This window comes from Dama dama, chromosome 12, assembly GCF_033118175.1.
Source record: "Dama dama isolate Ldn47 chromosome 12, ASM3311817v1, whole genome shotgun sequence".
Classification (NCBI taxonomy): Eukaryota; Metazoa; Chordata; class Mammalia; order Artiodactyla; family Cervidae; genus Dama; species Dama dama.
This window is the reverse complement of record NC_083692.1, coordinates 61791480-61808971: the sequence shown is the minus strand read 5'-3', so window position 1 is coordinate 61808971 and position 17492 is coordinate 61791480. Positions and strand designations below refer to the sequence as shown.

Genomic DNA, 17492 nt, shown 5'->3' with positions numbered 1-17492 from the left:
TCTTACATCAAATCAAAAGCCAAATAACAGATGATTCTTAAGACTATAAACCAATTTTAGATGTCAAGGTTGTCAAGTTTCAATTCAGCACAAATATGCTACTCATGTTCCTATTGACAATGATGGGGAGGTTTTAAAGTATAAATATTCATGTAAAGAAAACATACTTGAGCCTAAAACCTGTTATATATAGAACACTTAGATTATATATAAAACATAGATTCCCCCAAAAGACCGGCCATATTTATTCAGAGTCCATATGAATGGACTACTAATTTACATGTTATCTCTGAATACATGTTATTGTTTCAAATAATAAAATTTTAGACAGCCTTCTACTAAATCCTTGTCATCAAAAACATATTGAAAGTAGTACTCCACTATGGTATGCATCACCATGACATTTCACTTACACGACAAAGAATGAGATGTTTGTCAAGTTCAGGTTGTGTGGAAAAAATCCCAAATAGGTCAAAAAAGAAGGTAATAGAACTAGCGCCTTCTAGCGTGGTTTCCTGGAAGGTGACATGGGCCTTAAAAGACTAACAGAGCTTGGGGAAATGAAGTGCCTTTTGCTGTCAGTTCCCCCCAAGTATGCATGTGAATGAGATCCTGCAGCACAGCTGACTCTGGACCACAGGGCCCTGAACAAATAGAAAAGAGTGAGAATCATGCACAACAGTGCTGCAAAGACTTTGCAGTAAGAAGAGAAAAGAAGCCTCTTTTCAACAGTCTTTTAAAACGCCATTTCTCTCTTGCATTCGATTTTTAATCCAGCAACACAGTCTTATTGTTTTATCAAATGTATTGCAGTGGGAACATAATTCATAATCTGTTATTCAAAACCTCAGGGAAGTGTTTTTCTGAATATTTCAGATTTTAGGAAGATATTCCATGTTTTACATATTCCATGTTTTACATAACACACCCAGCAGGCTCTGTGGCAATGCTGTGTAATCAAACACATTATTTCCAGAGCAAAACATATGATTATTCAGAAGAAGTAGGGTAAATAAAGAAGAGAAAGTATTTTCTATTTTTGCATTCAAATCATTTCAGGTTAGATGTCACCACCAAACTAGTTCTCATCAGCTTTTGCTGCAAAAAGTTACCAATAAAATTGAACAAAACACATCCATTCAATCATCAGAGCTTTTTAGATTTTAGAATTGTGTCTAAGGTATCAAGGTTGTGTATTATAAAACTTCATGACCATAATTATAACAAAAATCACATGTTCTTTTTAAAAGTTATAGAAGTGTTTGACTCATTTAAATTAAATTTAGTGCCATTTAAAATTATATATGAACAAAACACTTTACATAGTCTTTTTTTTAAATATATATTACCTTAAGTATTTGATTGGGGTGGGGGTGGTGGGCAGAAGATATACTGTTCAGAAACATTCAGGTAAGGCCAACGGGAAGGCCCATAAGAACAGGGAGAAAGCAGCCTCTGGGATACAGATGCCTGAGTTATTCCAGGTCATGCCTGAAGGTCTGGGAATTGCTAGAGAGATTGGGGCTTGGGCTTCTCTTTCATCCTTTCCAGGAACAGTGAAAGCTCCTGAATGTGGAAGGTGAATCACAAATGCAACCCTGTCACTCACTTCTCAGTCACCTGAACAATTACATGAGATGCAGCATAGGATCTGATCAACCACATATAATTCCAAATCACTTTCCTAACTATGCAACTATAACCTGCATTGAAAGAAAAAGAAAAAAAGGAAAGAATGAAAGGTAGGTTAAAAAAAAAATGAGAACTCCTCACTTGTTACTTATATCTGAAATCACTAAAAATAAACATCTTTTTACTAATAACACTAGAGAGTTAACAAATAAAATGCAAGTATTTGCAAAAAATACAATGGAGCAATAGAAACCTATATAAAAAACTGAACTGAACATAGGCCCTTAATTTCTTTTGGTGGGGAAGACAGTATTGAGACCAAGAGGACTTTAAAATATATTCGCTAACAGCCAAGAGTAGAAAAATGAGACCAAAAACAAAAATAAATCAACAAACACATTCCAGGAGGCTCAGCATTGCCCTAGGAACTGATTACTTTTAACAGAATTGGATCAAAACAGAGTTTACACAGAGATTTTGGCCTTTTACAAGCCAGTTCAAGTAACTTCACTCATGAAGTGCATTTTACAAAATAAGAATAACTGAAATTCTCATAGGTTAACAAAACCAATCACCATATCCACAGCATGATTTTTTTCTTTATACAAATGTAAATATGAATTTATATACTTATATAGAGAGATTAAAAAGTCTATACATTCAACACTAATAGTCATTAATAGGATTTTCAGTGATATTTATTTTTTTATTAATCTAATTCTTAAATGTTCTATAATTAATATGTATTATTTAATCATAAAAACCATGAAAATTTCTAATGGAGATTCTACAAGAAATATGTTAATGAGCTATCTTAACCTTAAAGACTTGTCATTCTCAACTAAATATAACTATTTCTTTGAACAAACTCTAGTCTTTCTCAATAGGTGTAACAATAAAAATAGTTGTAGGACAAAAGGTATCTGCAGTTGACTTAATTATAGATTTCTGAGACATTTACTTACAGTACACATCCACTCTGATTGACTTTATCGCTGGGGACCCCAGGCCATTCTCTGCTTTACAGTAATACCGGCCTCCTTGGTGTCGCTGAATATTTGTAATCCTCAAAGTCTCGTTGAAGACACTTGAGTCTTGGAATCTGTCAGAGGCACTTCCTGCTGTTTTGGTCCACCTGATCTGAGCAAGCATCAACAATGATTGTTACTTTAGGTTGGCTTTCTCACTGAAAAATTAAATAGCAATTACTCATTTGGAGGGACCTCCCTTGTGGCTCAGCTGGTAAAGAATCCATCTGAGATGTGGGAGACCTGGGTTTGATCCCTGGGTTGGGAAGATCCCCTGGAAAAGGGAACGGCTACCCACTCCAGTATTCTGGCCTGGAGAATTCCAGGGCCATGGGGTCTGTACAGTCCATGAGGTCGCAAAGAGTCACACACAAGTGAGCAACTTTCACTTTCACTTATTTGCAGAGTTGGCTTTCAGAAACTGCTACAGTGCTATTTTTGGCAAGTTATTGAAAATTAAGAAGAGAAGTTTATATAAAAATAAAATTATAAAATTTTAAATGCAGTGTCTGGAGAAGGCAATGGCACCCCACTCCAGTACTCTTGCCTGGAAAATCCCAAGGACGGAGGAGCCTGGTGGGCTGCAGTTCATGGGGTCGCTAAGAGCCGGGCATGACTGAGTGACTTCCCTTTCACTTTTCACTTTTATGCATTGGAGAAGGAGATGGCAACCCACTCCAGTGTTCTTGCCTGGAGAATCCCAGGGATGGGGGAGCCTGGTGGGCTGCCGTCTGTGGGGTCGCACAGAGTCGGACACGACTGAAGTGACTTAGCAACAACAGCAGCAGCAGCAAATGCAGTGTCATTATTATATAGTGTATACAATTCTAACTCAATTGCATAGAGTTCATCCATAGTGTCATCAGTGTGAAGGGCAACAAAAATATTAATATATACAAAGGAAGTTAGATATAAGTAGTACATTGGAAACACAGATTAGTTTCTTTTTCTTGAGCCCCTAAAATTCTATTTTCCGAACACTGTAAGGCATTTTTTATTTACCTAGCATAGGAACAGGTAGGCTCTCAGTTTCTTTTTGGACATGTTTCATTATTTTACTCAATATTTTCTATTTGATTTGGCTAATTAAAGTATATTACCAGAGTAGTTTATTGAGATTATGTGTAATTTTATACACCTGGTTGTTACATATGATTTTTATTTCTTTTTTATAGCTTTGCTGTAATAAACCTACAAATGACTTGTCTATTTAATAATCAGAATTCACTTTACATCAATAATTATTTTCAAAAAATGTGTAAACTTTTCCAAAGAGAACATTTCTATTAAACTGCCAAAGCACTTTGAATATCTAAAACATTCCATTATAAACAATACTGTTCTTTTCAACACAGCTGTGTACATCAGACTTGGCTTTTACTAGAAATAAAGAGTAGCATTCAAGTAAAATTTCGTGTATTTTAGCTTATATAAACCTGAACAAAAGCCACGTGATGGTACTGTAAAGTGATACAAAACAAGATGTAAAAAGATTCAGTTTTATATCTCTTCTTGTCCCTGCTGTATAATATATTGCTTTGTTTATTTTTACGTTGTAAAGCTGCTGATAGAAATCCTCTGCAAACACAAATGAAGAAACATAGAAAAATGCAACTAAATAGTGGATTTAAAATTTAAATCATTTAATACTACTATTATTTATGCTATTTTGATACAATGTTAATTCAAAGTTATAATCTAATGACACTAAGCATCTTTAAAAAATTCTCCAAATCATTACAATATCAGTATAAATATATTCATGTTTGCCCTTAATTGTGCATGAAATTAAAATTTTACTTAGAGATTAATAAAAGTTGAGTAATTCATAAAAATACATATCAAATGTTTATCCAACACTTTGTACAGAAAATATATATAAAAATTAAATGGGATGATTCCTGATTTCAAGTAGTTCATAAGGTGATTATTAATATGCTCATAAAAAGACAAAGGGTAACGTGGGCACTGATTTGATAAGTACCACTTCAATGGGAAAATCTAGGGTTCTATTTTAACTTAACTTTCAAAATTTATAGGTAACAAAACAAAAAAAGATTGAAATGAACAAGCAAATTACATATTTTTGCTTTGTATATCTTATATAGATATATGCTAATTCTCTCTTATATATATATTTCTAAGGTAAAATCTAAGATATAAATAAAACACAATCCCAATTAAAGGCCAAGTTTTCCTTGACTATCACAATATGGTACCAATATTGATTTTAAAAAATAGACATTTCAGAATATAAAAAGTAAGTTCAGAATCAAAAGAGTTATGGAAATGGCCTAGAAGTTTTGGATATTAAAAACATGATATTAAGACAATAATTTAGCTTTAGAATACTGTTATAGTACTGGTAATTGTCCAGGAATTGGGGGAGGTAGAGAATAAGAGTGTGCATGTGTGTCTGTGTGTCTGTGTGTGTGTGTGGGTGGGGAGAGAGACAAAGAAAGGGAAAAGAATGAGAGAATAAACTATGATATAGACTATCAAACTTTTTGATCTTAGACTACTTTTACTCTATTAAAAATTATTAAGCATCTCAAATATCTTTAGCTTATTTAAATTATATCTATTCATAATCAGTGTAGTAGAAACTAAAACTAAGACAATGTTAAATTATGTATTATTAACTAATTTTAAATCATTTTAATAAACTGAAGACATTAACTTAAGGAACACTTTTCATCAAAAATTATATTTTTCAAGACAAAAACAATTGAATAAAATGAATGGAACTGCTTTATAGTTTTTCAAATCTCTTCAGTACCTTCTTTAGTAAAAAAAAAAGCTAGCTAGATAATTATATCAACATCTGCATGCAATCTGTGGCAGCATGTTGGGTTTGTCAGAAATATTTGAAGAAAATCTTGACTGGCTATAAAGGGAGTAGTATTTAATAGCCTTTTTAGATAACTGTGTACAGTCTTCCTTGATACTACAGTAAAATTCCTTCAGTGTTAGTTTCCTACTTGCAAAATAGAATTGAAAACCATATCAATGCCCTTTTGGCTCTTTGTGACACTAAAACCCATTGGTCTGTCTTGCACTTTTAATAGATCATTTTCTCATGCATGATTTTGTAGCAACATAGATTAGTCATCTGGAAAATATGAATTCATTGAGTTATAAAGATCTTCCAGATGTTGAGATAGCTCAGTATATAATACAATTCACATACACTAATATCATCAATCTTCATAGAATAGTCTTCTATAAGGATTGGTGAAATTAGTATATGTGACTACCATGCTATCATGCTTCTGTTGGCAGATTTTCCAAAATTCTAAATTTTCTTTTAAATACGTGAAATTTATCATCAGCAATGAACGTTGTTAAGGTGTTTTATTTGGGATGATAGGTTCATTTCATTCACTTTTGAGGAAATATTTGCCAAATACCCAAATCTGAATAACCACTGTTTGTATAAAAAGCATCCTTTTAAGTAAAAAAAACATTATTCTATTAAAAAAAAGTGGGTAATTCTCCACAAAACTCATTCATACAAGACTTTGCCTTGAGACAAACACTATACTTTAGTAAGCAGCAGAAATGCTTTTTAGGAATTTTCCATTTTGTCACTTAGGATATTAAAAATATAGTAACTGTGTTCTAAGATGTTAAAAACTAATACTGGAACTTCCCTGGGGGTCCAGTGGTTAAGATTTTGTCTTCCAATGTAGAGGGTGGGGGTGTGTTCCCTGATCAGGGTGCTAAGATAGGACATGCCTCAGCCGAAAAAGACCAAGAAATGTAAGACAAATTCAGTAAACACTTTGCAAGTGGACCACATTAAAAAAAAAAAATCTTTAAAAATTGAATATTGATTTTTACTGATTTATCAAAAATAGTGACACTGATCTTTTATTATTATTATTATTATTACTGTGAGTAAATAGTAGTGAATTAGCGAAGAATACAAAGACTGCTGGTACAATTTGATGCCACAGCTTTGTTCTGTGCTAACGTGCCGCCTGTTTTATCTTCCTTTACTGAAAAAGCAGCATAGTGAGAAACAACATTCTTCTTCATAAACTCCTTGTAAAGATCACAGGGTCCCCAGAGACATCTAGGGACCACACAAGAGAACACTGTGAGGAGTACAGAAATATGCATATAATTTAGGATTTCATACAGGAAATATTTTAAATGAAAAGGGGAAAGAAAGTTTGTTTAGTAAGTGGTGTTGGGGCAATTGACTATATATCCATAATGGAAAAAAAAAAAAGCTGACTCTATAACCCACCCTTCAAATCAAAATTAATTCTAGATGCAATAAAGATTTCAATGTAGAAAACTAAAATCGTTCCATAAGAAAATATGGAGTGATCTGTCTACAATTATTCAAGTGAGCAGGGCTTTTAATATAAATTCTTTAAAAAAAACCCTATCATTTTGATTAATATGTCTCTCTTTTTTAAAAATTATGTAAGACAATTTACTATTAAAAATGTCAGAATCAGGGTCAGTTTCCATAATATATACATATATATGTATTATATATATATAGTACACTAGATGATGAATGAGTTAATGGATAAGAAAAGAAAAGGGAAAAAATAGAACTACAAATTGGCATTATTTAAATAAAGAGATGTTCAATTTCTTTTCGTCTAAAACTGTAAATCAAAGCATGAGAAACCAACTTTCACCTATTGAAGAGCCACAAACACTGATGCTATCTTGTGCTGTTGAGGTTTCATAGCTGGGACTGGCAGGGTCAGATGGTAAAACCTTCCTTTTTGGAGCAGAACCCAGTAAATTATGTCAAAAAATGGAAACACATTCAGACTTGGACTTAGCAATGATCTAGTTAAAATATACCTAACATTTGCACAAGAAGGTAGAAAAATGTCTATGTAATAGTACAACACTGAAAACAATACAACATCAAAAGATAGGGAAGTGATGACAAATTAATTGACTCTAAAGCTGAATTGAATAGAGTAATGGAAAGAATAAACATACAAGTTAGTTAGTTTTATCAAGCTAACAAAAAAGAGACTATTCTAGTCTGTGTAAAAAAATGTACAATGTGTGTACATGCATTTGCACATATACACTAATATGTTACTCCTGGAGAAGGAAATGGCAACCCACTCCAGTATACTTGCCTGGAGAATCCCCATGGACAGAGGAGATTGGCAGGCTACAATCCATAGGGTCACAAAGAGTCAGACACGACTAAAGCAATTTAGCATGCAGGCATGCACTAACATGTTAATACATATGAATACATAAATGGAACACATGAATACCCACAAAATTTAACCTTGATTAATTATATGCATGGGACTGGTAAAAGAAGAGAATATGTAAAATATTCTTTTCAAAAATTTATTATTTAAAATTCTTATTTACACTTTATTTTACTACGAACAAATATTGAATTTATTATAAATAAGTTTAAAAGAAAAAAATGCAATGCAGTTGTGAAATATAATAGAAAAACCAGAAAAGTACAGAAAGAATAAAAAATAATCACTTATGGAAAGCGTTTTCTCCCCCTCTACTTAAAAAGATAAATAATGAAAGGAAATATTCCTGAGTTTTGGAAAGATAACTTTACTCATTAAGGGGGTTTACCAAGTTAAATTAGATGTAATATATACATCTAACTGATGAGAAAAGAAACCCCTATACCATCCATGGAATTCTCCAGGCCAGAATACTGGAATGGGTAGCCTTTCCCTTCTCCAGGGGATCGTCTCAACCCAGGGATCAAACCCAGGTCTCCTGCATTGCAGGTGGATTCTTAACCAGCTGAGCCACCAAGGAATCCCAAGAATACTTGAGTGGGTAGCCTGTCTCTTCTCCAGCGGATCTTCCCAACCCAGGAATTGAACTGGGGTCTCCTGCATTGCAGATGGATGTTTTACCAGCTGAGCTACCAGGAAGCCCATAAAGAAATCCTAGGCATACTCTGATAGAACTTGTGACCTCAAAGTCTACAAAGGAGACTGTATAGGCATCCGTGCAGAAGGAACAAATTATTACAATGTGTTAGAGTCTGCCAATTCCTGATGTTGATTTCTCCTTCCACAGGAACTGAATCCCACAGTATTCATCAGGCACAAGGGTACCCAAAACAAAGGCAATTCCCATTTCAGCTACATTCTTGCCAGTGTGTTTCAAGAAGAAATATTCTTATAGGGAAGCAGCCCCCCACATTTCGCTCATTTCAGCACATTACTGCTGTCTGCCATCTTGGACCCTGGCCTGATATGGAATGAAAGTCAAGCACAGATAATCTATAAAACAGAAGAATCTAAATCTCTGACATCATGGGAGTTTCACCTACCTAACCTGAACTATGTATAGCTTCTGGGTTTCTACATAGGAGAAAAATAAAATTCTATCTTATGTCATACTTTGGGAGGGAGGTGGTTTCTATGACTAACAGCCAAACTTTAATTGATAAACCTGGAGTGATAAGGAAGAACACACACACACACACACACACACACACACACACACACACACACACACACACACACACCATAGAAATACTCTCTGGATAATTCAACTCTGCATCCTGACCCTGATTAGTTCAGCAGATATTTATTCTGTTGAATGAAATATAGGACTTGAGTTGAAACTTGAGGTGTTGGTGGATATAATTCAGCTGTGAGATAGACACATGAAATTCACTTAGTCGTGTCTGACTCTTTCAACCCCACGGAATTTCCTAGGCCAGAATATTGGAGTGGGTAGCCTTTCCCTTCTTCAGGGGATCTTCCCAACCCAGGGATCGAACCCATGTCTCCCGCATTCCCAGCAGATTCTTTACCAGCTGAGCCACAAGGGAAGCCCCCCAATACTGGAGAGGGTAGCATCCCTTCTCCAGCGGATCTTCCTGACCCAGGAATCAAACTGGGGTCTCCTGCATTGCAGGTGGATTCTTTACCAACTAAGCTATCAGGGAAGCCCAACTAAGCTATGAGGGAAGGTGAATATAATTCAGCTGTAAGATAGACACATGAACAGCGATTTATACAAGATAAATTTAGGTTCCATCATGTAAAAAAAAAAAAAAATCTGGAGTGAGGCAGACCAGTGAGAATTTAATGACTCTGCTCAGGGACTCAGGCTCTTTGAAACCGCCTGCTTGAAACCATGTGCTGCTTGAGCTCAAGGCCCAGAATAGCAGCTACAAATCTAGTTTTTACATCCCATTCCTAGAAGAAGAAAAGAGGAAAAGACAACAAAGTGCCTAAAGATCGGGTTTACAGAAGGCTCTAGGATATTGCCTCAGGACACTGGCTCACTTCAGATAGACAGCCCCACCCATAGCTACCAGAAAGGCTGGGGAGTGTACTCTTTACCATGCAGAGCTCCTGTCTCCCAGGCTCCTTCTAAAATCTAATTCTATAGCTCTGGAAAAAGAGGAGATGGGTTATTTGGGACAACTTGCTAGTCCCAAAGCAGGAATAAAATACATTCACTACTCAGATATGCCGCATTGTTAAATATGATTGTATTTAAACCCTTTTAATTTCCATAAAAATAACAGGTACACAAAAAGAAAGATGCTACACTTTAGGGGGATACTCTATGGTAACTATATAATCTAAAGGAACAGCTTGGAGATACTCCCGGGCTGCATATCATAACACTTAGCTTAGAGTCACCCAACTCTCAACAGAGAATTTTCTACTTTGCTTTTTGCAAATAATGATATTTCTGAAACATCATTATTTTTATGTAGTCTTAAATAAAATCACTGTTGACTAAAATAGCTTATGAAAATGTTAAACACCTGAAATGCAGACCAGAGAGAGACCTAGGTGAATCCAAGACTGTATTCCATAGATATTACAAACTCAATAAGTAGTTAGCCGTTGACAATCCTCAGACTTCTAGGTTCTCCCCTTTAATTAACATTTAGTGAATGAGGAGTTTTGTGAATTAAAGATACTTTCTATCAGTTGTCAAGGCATTAGGCTTTATTCTCCTGTCTCCTCAGGTCAATCTATGATGACAAATATGAGCTTTGTCCTAGCCTTGTTGATACTCTGAAAGAAGATCCTTTATCTGTAAAAGACATCCAGAGAAAAAGTAAGATAAACATCATCTGCTCTGCTATAATTATTGGGGTGATTTGCCACCAGAGCCTTTGGGCACTACACAAAGCCAGTCATGGCTCTCGTCATTTCCAGAGTGATGTCTGAAAAAGCATAAAGGTGTGATTTTAAGTAGGAGAAGGCAATGGCACCCCACTCCAGTACTCTTGCCTGGAAAATCCCATGGACAGAGGAGCCTGGTAGGCTGCAGTCCATGGGGTCGCTAAGAGTCGGACACGCCTGAGTAACTTCACTTTCACTTTTCAAATGGCACCCCACTCCAGTGTTCTTGCCTGGAGAATCCCAGGGACGGGGGAGCCTGGTGGGCTGCCGTCTATGGGGTCACACAGAGTCGGACACGACTGAAGTGACTTAGCAGCAGCAGCAGCATGATTATAAGTAAACAGTGCTCTTTACAGTTTTGAAAATAAAAGTTATCCTCTTATCCTGTACTGATATCAGGGAAAATAACAGAGACAATATGTTCTCTTTGAGCTACTTAATACAATAAATAGAACTATGAGTGGAACAGGGCTCCAGATCTTATGGGTTCAATTTTTAATAAAGTGTATCAGTCTATTATAAATGATAGAAAAATGTCACTCTTGTTTCTAAATATTATACAAAAATTTTCTGTCAAAGCAACGAATTTTTAACCTGAAAACTTCTATAGACTGTATGTGTGTGTGTGCTCAGCCATGTCTATTTTCAACCCCATTGACTGCAGCCTGCCTGACTCTGCTGCCCTTGGAATTTTCCAGCAAGAATACTGGGGTGGGTTGCCAATTCCTACTCCCTGAGGATCTTTCCAACCCAGGGATTGAACCTGCATCTCCTGAGTCTCCTGCACTGACAGGTGGATTCTTTACCACCGAGACACCACGGAATCAAAAACTTCTTCACTCTATGCATGGAACATTATATTTTTTTAGTATGCTGACCAATATTAGAGATTACTACTATCACTAATATGACTACCACTAAAAATAATTTAGAGCTTTAAACGATTTCTACAAGTTAGAGTTACTATCTGTTAATATGTCCACATTGTGATAAGGAGGAATTGTTTAAAGTGTGTAGTGTGAACAAGAAGCTCAGGGAAGCAATAAACATAAAAGAGAGTCTGAAGATCAACCTGGGGTCTTCTCACCAGCCAAAGAATAGAATGGTGAAGGAGAGGGAATCATTATGGTAAATGCATTGGAAACAAAAGGAGAATTTTGAGGTGAGGACATGGGTATTTCTGAAAATGAGATATGCCTTAAAGCAGAGAAAACATTTTTTCTCATCATTCTCTTGACTGTGTCTTTTCTTTTGAACTTAAACTTTGAAGATTGTATTCATCTCTTGTGAATATAAGCAGTGAGAGATACTAAGTAAATTTTGTATTTATCTTTAACAACGTCGTTTCCTACATGTGTATAGAGAACTACAATAGGACCTGGTAGCAGTCTATCAAACCAAAGATGACAGAAGAGGGTACATTTTGGTGCAAATGCTTTAAAAAGTGTTGGGGGTTACTGCAGATTGCCTCGTTGAAGGCTTTTCTTTTGTAGCATAACCAAGATATTAATCATGGACTCCAGACAACCAGTAACAGGATTTTACTTCTTTAAAAGTAAAGAAAATGCTTTTTTATTTTATTGGTTGATTTTAAATCCACGACAAGCTTGAAATGTAGGATTTTTTTTTTTTGCTATGTGTCTGTGTCTTTGTACACCAGGCTCCTCCTGAAATGAAAGTCCTTTTTTCCTTCACTCATTATGTAGTTAACTCCCTCTGATCCTCCAGAAATCATTTTATTAGAAAGTCTTCCCTCTCCCATAGAACTCTATTTCATCCTGTCCTCAGGGTTGCCATAGCAGCTTGCAAATCTCTCTGAGAGTACTCATTATGTGTCATATAAATTAGCTATTTCTATGCTATAGATAACCAGTGTTCTGCCTGAATTTCATGTAGTCCCTTTTTGTGCTTTCCATGTTCATCTCCTAAGAATGCCCTCTTACCCTTGGAAGGTCTCAGGTCTGTGGGGCCACTTTGCTCTCAGAGGCAGAGTCTGAGAAATGCCAGAGACTTTCCTCTCTATCCAATGGCTTTTTAGTGACTATGAAAGCCCAACTCCCTTGTCTCCCTTAGGACAGATTTTGAATCATAACTTACATTCAAGAGCTCCTTCCACAAGATGAGGTTGAGGCTAATCCCCTAAAATCACACCTTTGCCTGGCTTCTTCATTTTCCTGTCTTGCTTTTTTACTCCACTAGCAGTATCTCCTAAAAGCATTTCCCTAATAAATCCCTTGGACTTGAATTCTTACCTCAAATTCAACTTCTAAATAACCAGACCTAAGACAACAATATTGCCTTTAATAAACTACAGCCTATTACATCAAGGACTTTTGGTGTCTTCAATCCAATGCACTGAGTCTAGGATATAAAAGTAATATCAATAACCTCAGATATGCAGATGACACCACCCTTATGGCAGACAGTGAAGAAGAACTAAAAAGTCTCTTGATGAAAGTGAAGGAGAAGAGTGAAAAAGTTGGGTTAAAGCTCAACATTCAGAAAATTAAGATCATGGCATCCGGTCCCTTAACTTCACGTCAAATAGATGGGGAAACAGTGGAAACAATGGCTGACTTTATTTTTCTGTGCTCCAAAATCACTGCAGATGGTGATTGCAGCCATGAAATTAAAAGACGTTTACTCCTTGGAAGGAAAGTTATGACCAACCTGGATAGCATATTTAAAAGCAGAGACATTACTGTGCCAACAAAGGTCCGTCTAGTCAAGGCTATGGTTTTTTCAGTAGTCATGTATGGATGTGAGAGTTGGATGGTGAAGAAAGCTGAGCACCGAAGAATTGATGCTTTTGAATTGCGGTGTTGGAGAAGACTCTTGAGAGTCCCTTGGACTGCAAGAAGATCCAACCAGTCTGTCCTAAAGGAAATCAGTCCTGGGTGTTCTTTGAAAGGAGTGATGTTGAAGCTGAAACTCCAATATTTTGGCCACCTCATGCAAAGAGTTGACTCATTGGAAAAGACCCCAATGATGGGAAGGATTGGGAGCAGGAGGAGAAGGGGACGACAGAAGATGAGATGGCTGAATGGCATCACCAACTTGATGGACATGGATTTGGGTAGACTCCAGGAGTTTGTGATGGACAGGGAGGCCTGGTGTGCTGCGGTTCATGGGGTCGCAAAGAGTCGGACATGACTGAGCAACTGAACTGAACAAAATCATTGTTGCTTTAATGGATTCCTAGCATTATAATTCTGTTGACAATGAAACATAAATTAGAGAAAAACCACTCTACAAGGCACCCACAATATAATGAGTTTCAATTAATTGAGGTGTTGATCTTTTAATAAATATTTCCTCAAATGAAAACTGAGTCTACTCAGCCACATTCATTTTGAAATAAAACAGAGGGATTTGGGGGTAAATTCTATGATTTTAATCAATTTAATTAATATCTAAATATTTTTTCATTTTATCTTTATAAACATAGGATTATCCTTTGAATATGGATGGGTGAATTTAGAAGAAAATACCAAATGGTACTTCTCTATTGTCAAATTTTAAATTCCTACTGAATCACCAATTAGTAGTACTATCTAGGACAAGAATAAAATTTGATAAATGGAAAAAAGAAAAGTTATAAAGCTAAATTCATTCAAGAGAGCTGGAAATATTGGAGAAAAATAATATAAAAATGAAAACAGAAGAATAGGTAATGTGAGTTATGAATTCGTTTATCAGAAAACCATCCAAATTTTAGAAGATAGGGTGTTAAATGAATCAACATTGCAATACAGCTGGCATAAAAATATCAAACACCATGCTAAATGTATTCAGATATGATTAAAATATAAAGATTTGACTTCATTTCCAATAACCTCAGATATGCATATGATACCACTCTAATAGCAGAGCAAAGAGGAACTAAAGACTCCCTTGATGAAGGTGAAAGAGGAGAGTGAAAAAGTTGGCTTAAAAGTCAACAATCAAAAAAATAAGATCATGGCATCTGGTCCCATCACTTCATGGTAAATAGAAGGGGGAAAATGGAAACAATGGCAGATTTTATTTTGTTGGACTCCAAAATCACTGCGGACAGTGAGTGCAGCCATGAAATTAAAAGCCACTTGCTACGCGGGAGGATAACTATGAATAATCTACACAGCATATTAAAAGGCAAAGACATCACTTTGCTGACAAAGGTCCACATAGTGAAAGTTATGGTTTTATTACTAATCATGTACAGATGTGAGAATTGGACCATAAAGAAGACTGAGAACCAAAGAACTGATGCTTTCAAATTGTGGTGCTGCAGAAGACTCTTGAGAGTCCCCAGGACTGCAAGATCAAACCAGTCAATCCTAAAGGAAATCAATCCTGAATATTGACTGGAAGTACTTATGCTAAAGTTCAAGCTACAGTATTTTGGCCATGCAGCCTGGCAGGCGCAGTCAACAGGGTGACAAAGAGTCGGACATGATTTAGCGAATGGACAACAACAAAGCAAGCTATAAAAAAACAGGAAAAAAGAAAAAGATCTATTCTCCCAAGTTTCCATAAGATGACTGAAAAGAGATTTGGTTTGCTGCTTCCTTACTGTCCATTCATGCTTCCCTGACAGCTCAGGTGGTAAAGAATCTGCCTGCAGTGCAGGAGACCCCAGTTTGATCCTTGGGTCAGGAAGATCTGCCGGAGAAGGGATAGGCTACCCACTCTTGTATTCTTGGGCTTCCCTTGTGGCTCAACTGGTAAAGATTCCACCTGCAATGCAGGAGACCTGGGTTCGATTCCCTCGTTGGGAAGATCCCTGGAGAAGGGGAAGGCTACCCACTCCAGTATTCTGGCCTGGAGAATTCCATGGACTGTATAGTCCATGGGGTTGCAAAGAGTCTGACACAACTGAACAACTTTCACTTTCACTTTCACTTTACCGTCCACTGCTTCCTAGTTTCCTTTGATGGTTCCTATTCATCTCCCTGACTTTTAAATGGATGCTGAGTGCCATAAAGCTTGTTCCTTTCCATCTACACTCACTTCCTTGTTTATCCCTTCTGTACCTTAAATGCCTCTTACATGATGATGACTTCTAATTTAATATTTGTAGTTGAGCCCTCTCTCTTGAATCCAGTCTTCTGGCACCACCATCTACTCTCTGTCTACAATGTAACATATCCAAAATTGATCAAGATAGAAACTCTTGATCTTCCCTCCAAACCAACTCTCAGCATCTTTCCATTTCAGTTAATGACAACTCCATTCTTCCAGTCATCAGATCCAAAGCTTCGCAGTCATGGTGATGAAAAGAGAAGGCCAATAAAAATTTAAAATCATACTATGAATATTAGTACCAAAAAAAATCACATTTGTGATAGACCTTAAAATGTGTTTTATAACTTGAGAATGTGTTTTGTAACTTGAGTGACTGAGTAAGTATTCAGTCACTTACTGAATTTTCATTTTTTTTAAGAGGTCTCCAAGATCATGTCTAGGTTTGATGACTCACAGAGGACTTAGAGGACTCATGATATAGTCATACTCATGACTATGACATATTACAGTGAAAAGATACAAAACAAAATTAATAAAAGAGAAATGTGACAGGGGGATGACATTTAAAGGAAAACAGAAATAAGCTTCCAAGAATCCTCTCCCCATGTTGTCACAAGGAGGCACTTAACTCCTCTAGCATTAGCTAATGACAACACTTATGAAATATTCTATCAGGGAAGCTTACTAGAGATTCAGTTTTTACTGGGTCTGGTCACATAGGCCCCATCTGCCCTGCCTATATCAAAATTCAATCTGCAACGGTAAAGCAAGTGTCCCATGCCAATCATATTGTTTGCAGAAAAAAATTAAGCACAATGAACCATTCTAAGCAGAGGGTGAATGGAGCAACCCTTCCTGAAATCCAAATTCCCAGATGCCGAGCAAGGACCAACCTTTCAAGCAGGCCTGACTAAGCACCATATTCTCAGACCTGCTAGGTTTATTCTTTCTGCACATATGTATACCTTGTAGCAGAAGTGTTGTGAGGGCCCTCCAAAGAAAAGCCTTAAAAGAGAAGGGCATGGACCCATTTCTGTGCTTCCCATTTCTTCCTTCCTGCCTGAAATTCAACTGTGATAGCTAGGGCTGCAGAACCCGTCTTAAATTGTGAGCTAACTCCAAGGCAGAAGTCATATGTGCTAAGGACGGGTCCCTCACGATACCATGAAGGGATCATACTATCTCAATCATTTTGACATCTAGATTCATTTTCTAGACAGAATTGAAACTTATCTTGTTTAAGGTACTATTATTTCTGCATTTGGTAATTAGCAGACAAAGACAACTTGTCATGAAAAAATTAAATAATAAGAAATCCATTTTTAACATTTGCAGACCTTATAAACATTTGATTTGTTTTTCCAAATGCAAAATAATCAAAATACTACTCTTGAAGAAGTAACTAGAAGCATTCAAAGAAATAAACTGTATACACTGGAAATGCTCTATTTAAGGCATCTAAAAGATCAGAGTGCCAGCTCATAAGACAAAGAATAAACCATTGGTTAAAAAATAAATAAATCATTACACTGAGTTTTTACAACTCAATCATCAATATGTCATTTTTATGAAGGAGCAGGTGCTGTAATGGCATACAGTATATTCTAAACAGTTTTATTTTTTGACAATTTGAGAATATATACAGGAGGGTAGTCAAGATTCATTATAGTGTTTCTTCCAGAACTTTAAA

General features: G+C 36.2%; 1 protein-coding gene across 1 annotated transcript in view; it reads right to left on the bottom strand.

Moving 5' to 3' along the window:
- Positions 1–17492, bottom strand: part of MDGA2 (MAM domain containing glycosylphosphatidylinositol anchor 2) — an 884707-nt gene that overhangs the window by 404996 nt on the left and 462219 nt on the right. The window contains exon 3 of the mRNA XM_061158404.1: positions 2598–2772. Coding sequence (XP_061014387.1) covers positions 2598–2772 — 175 coding nt within the window. The remainder of the gene's footprint in view (positions 1–2597; positions 2773–17492) is intronic.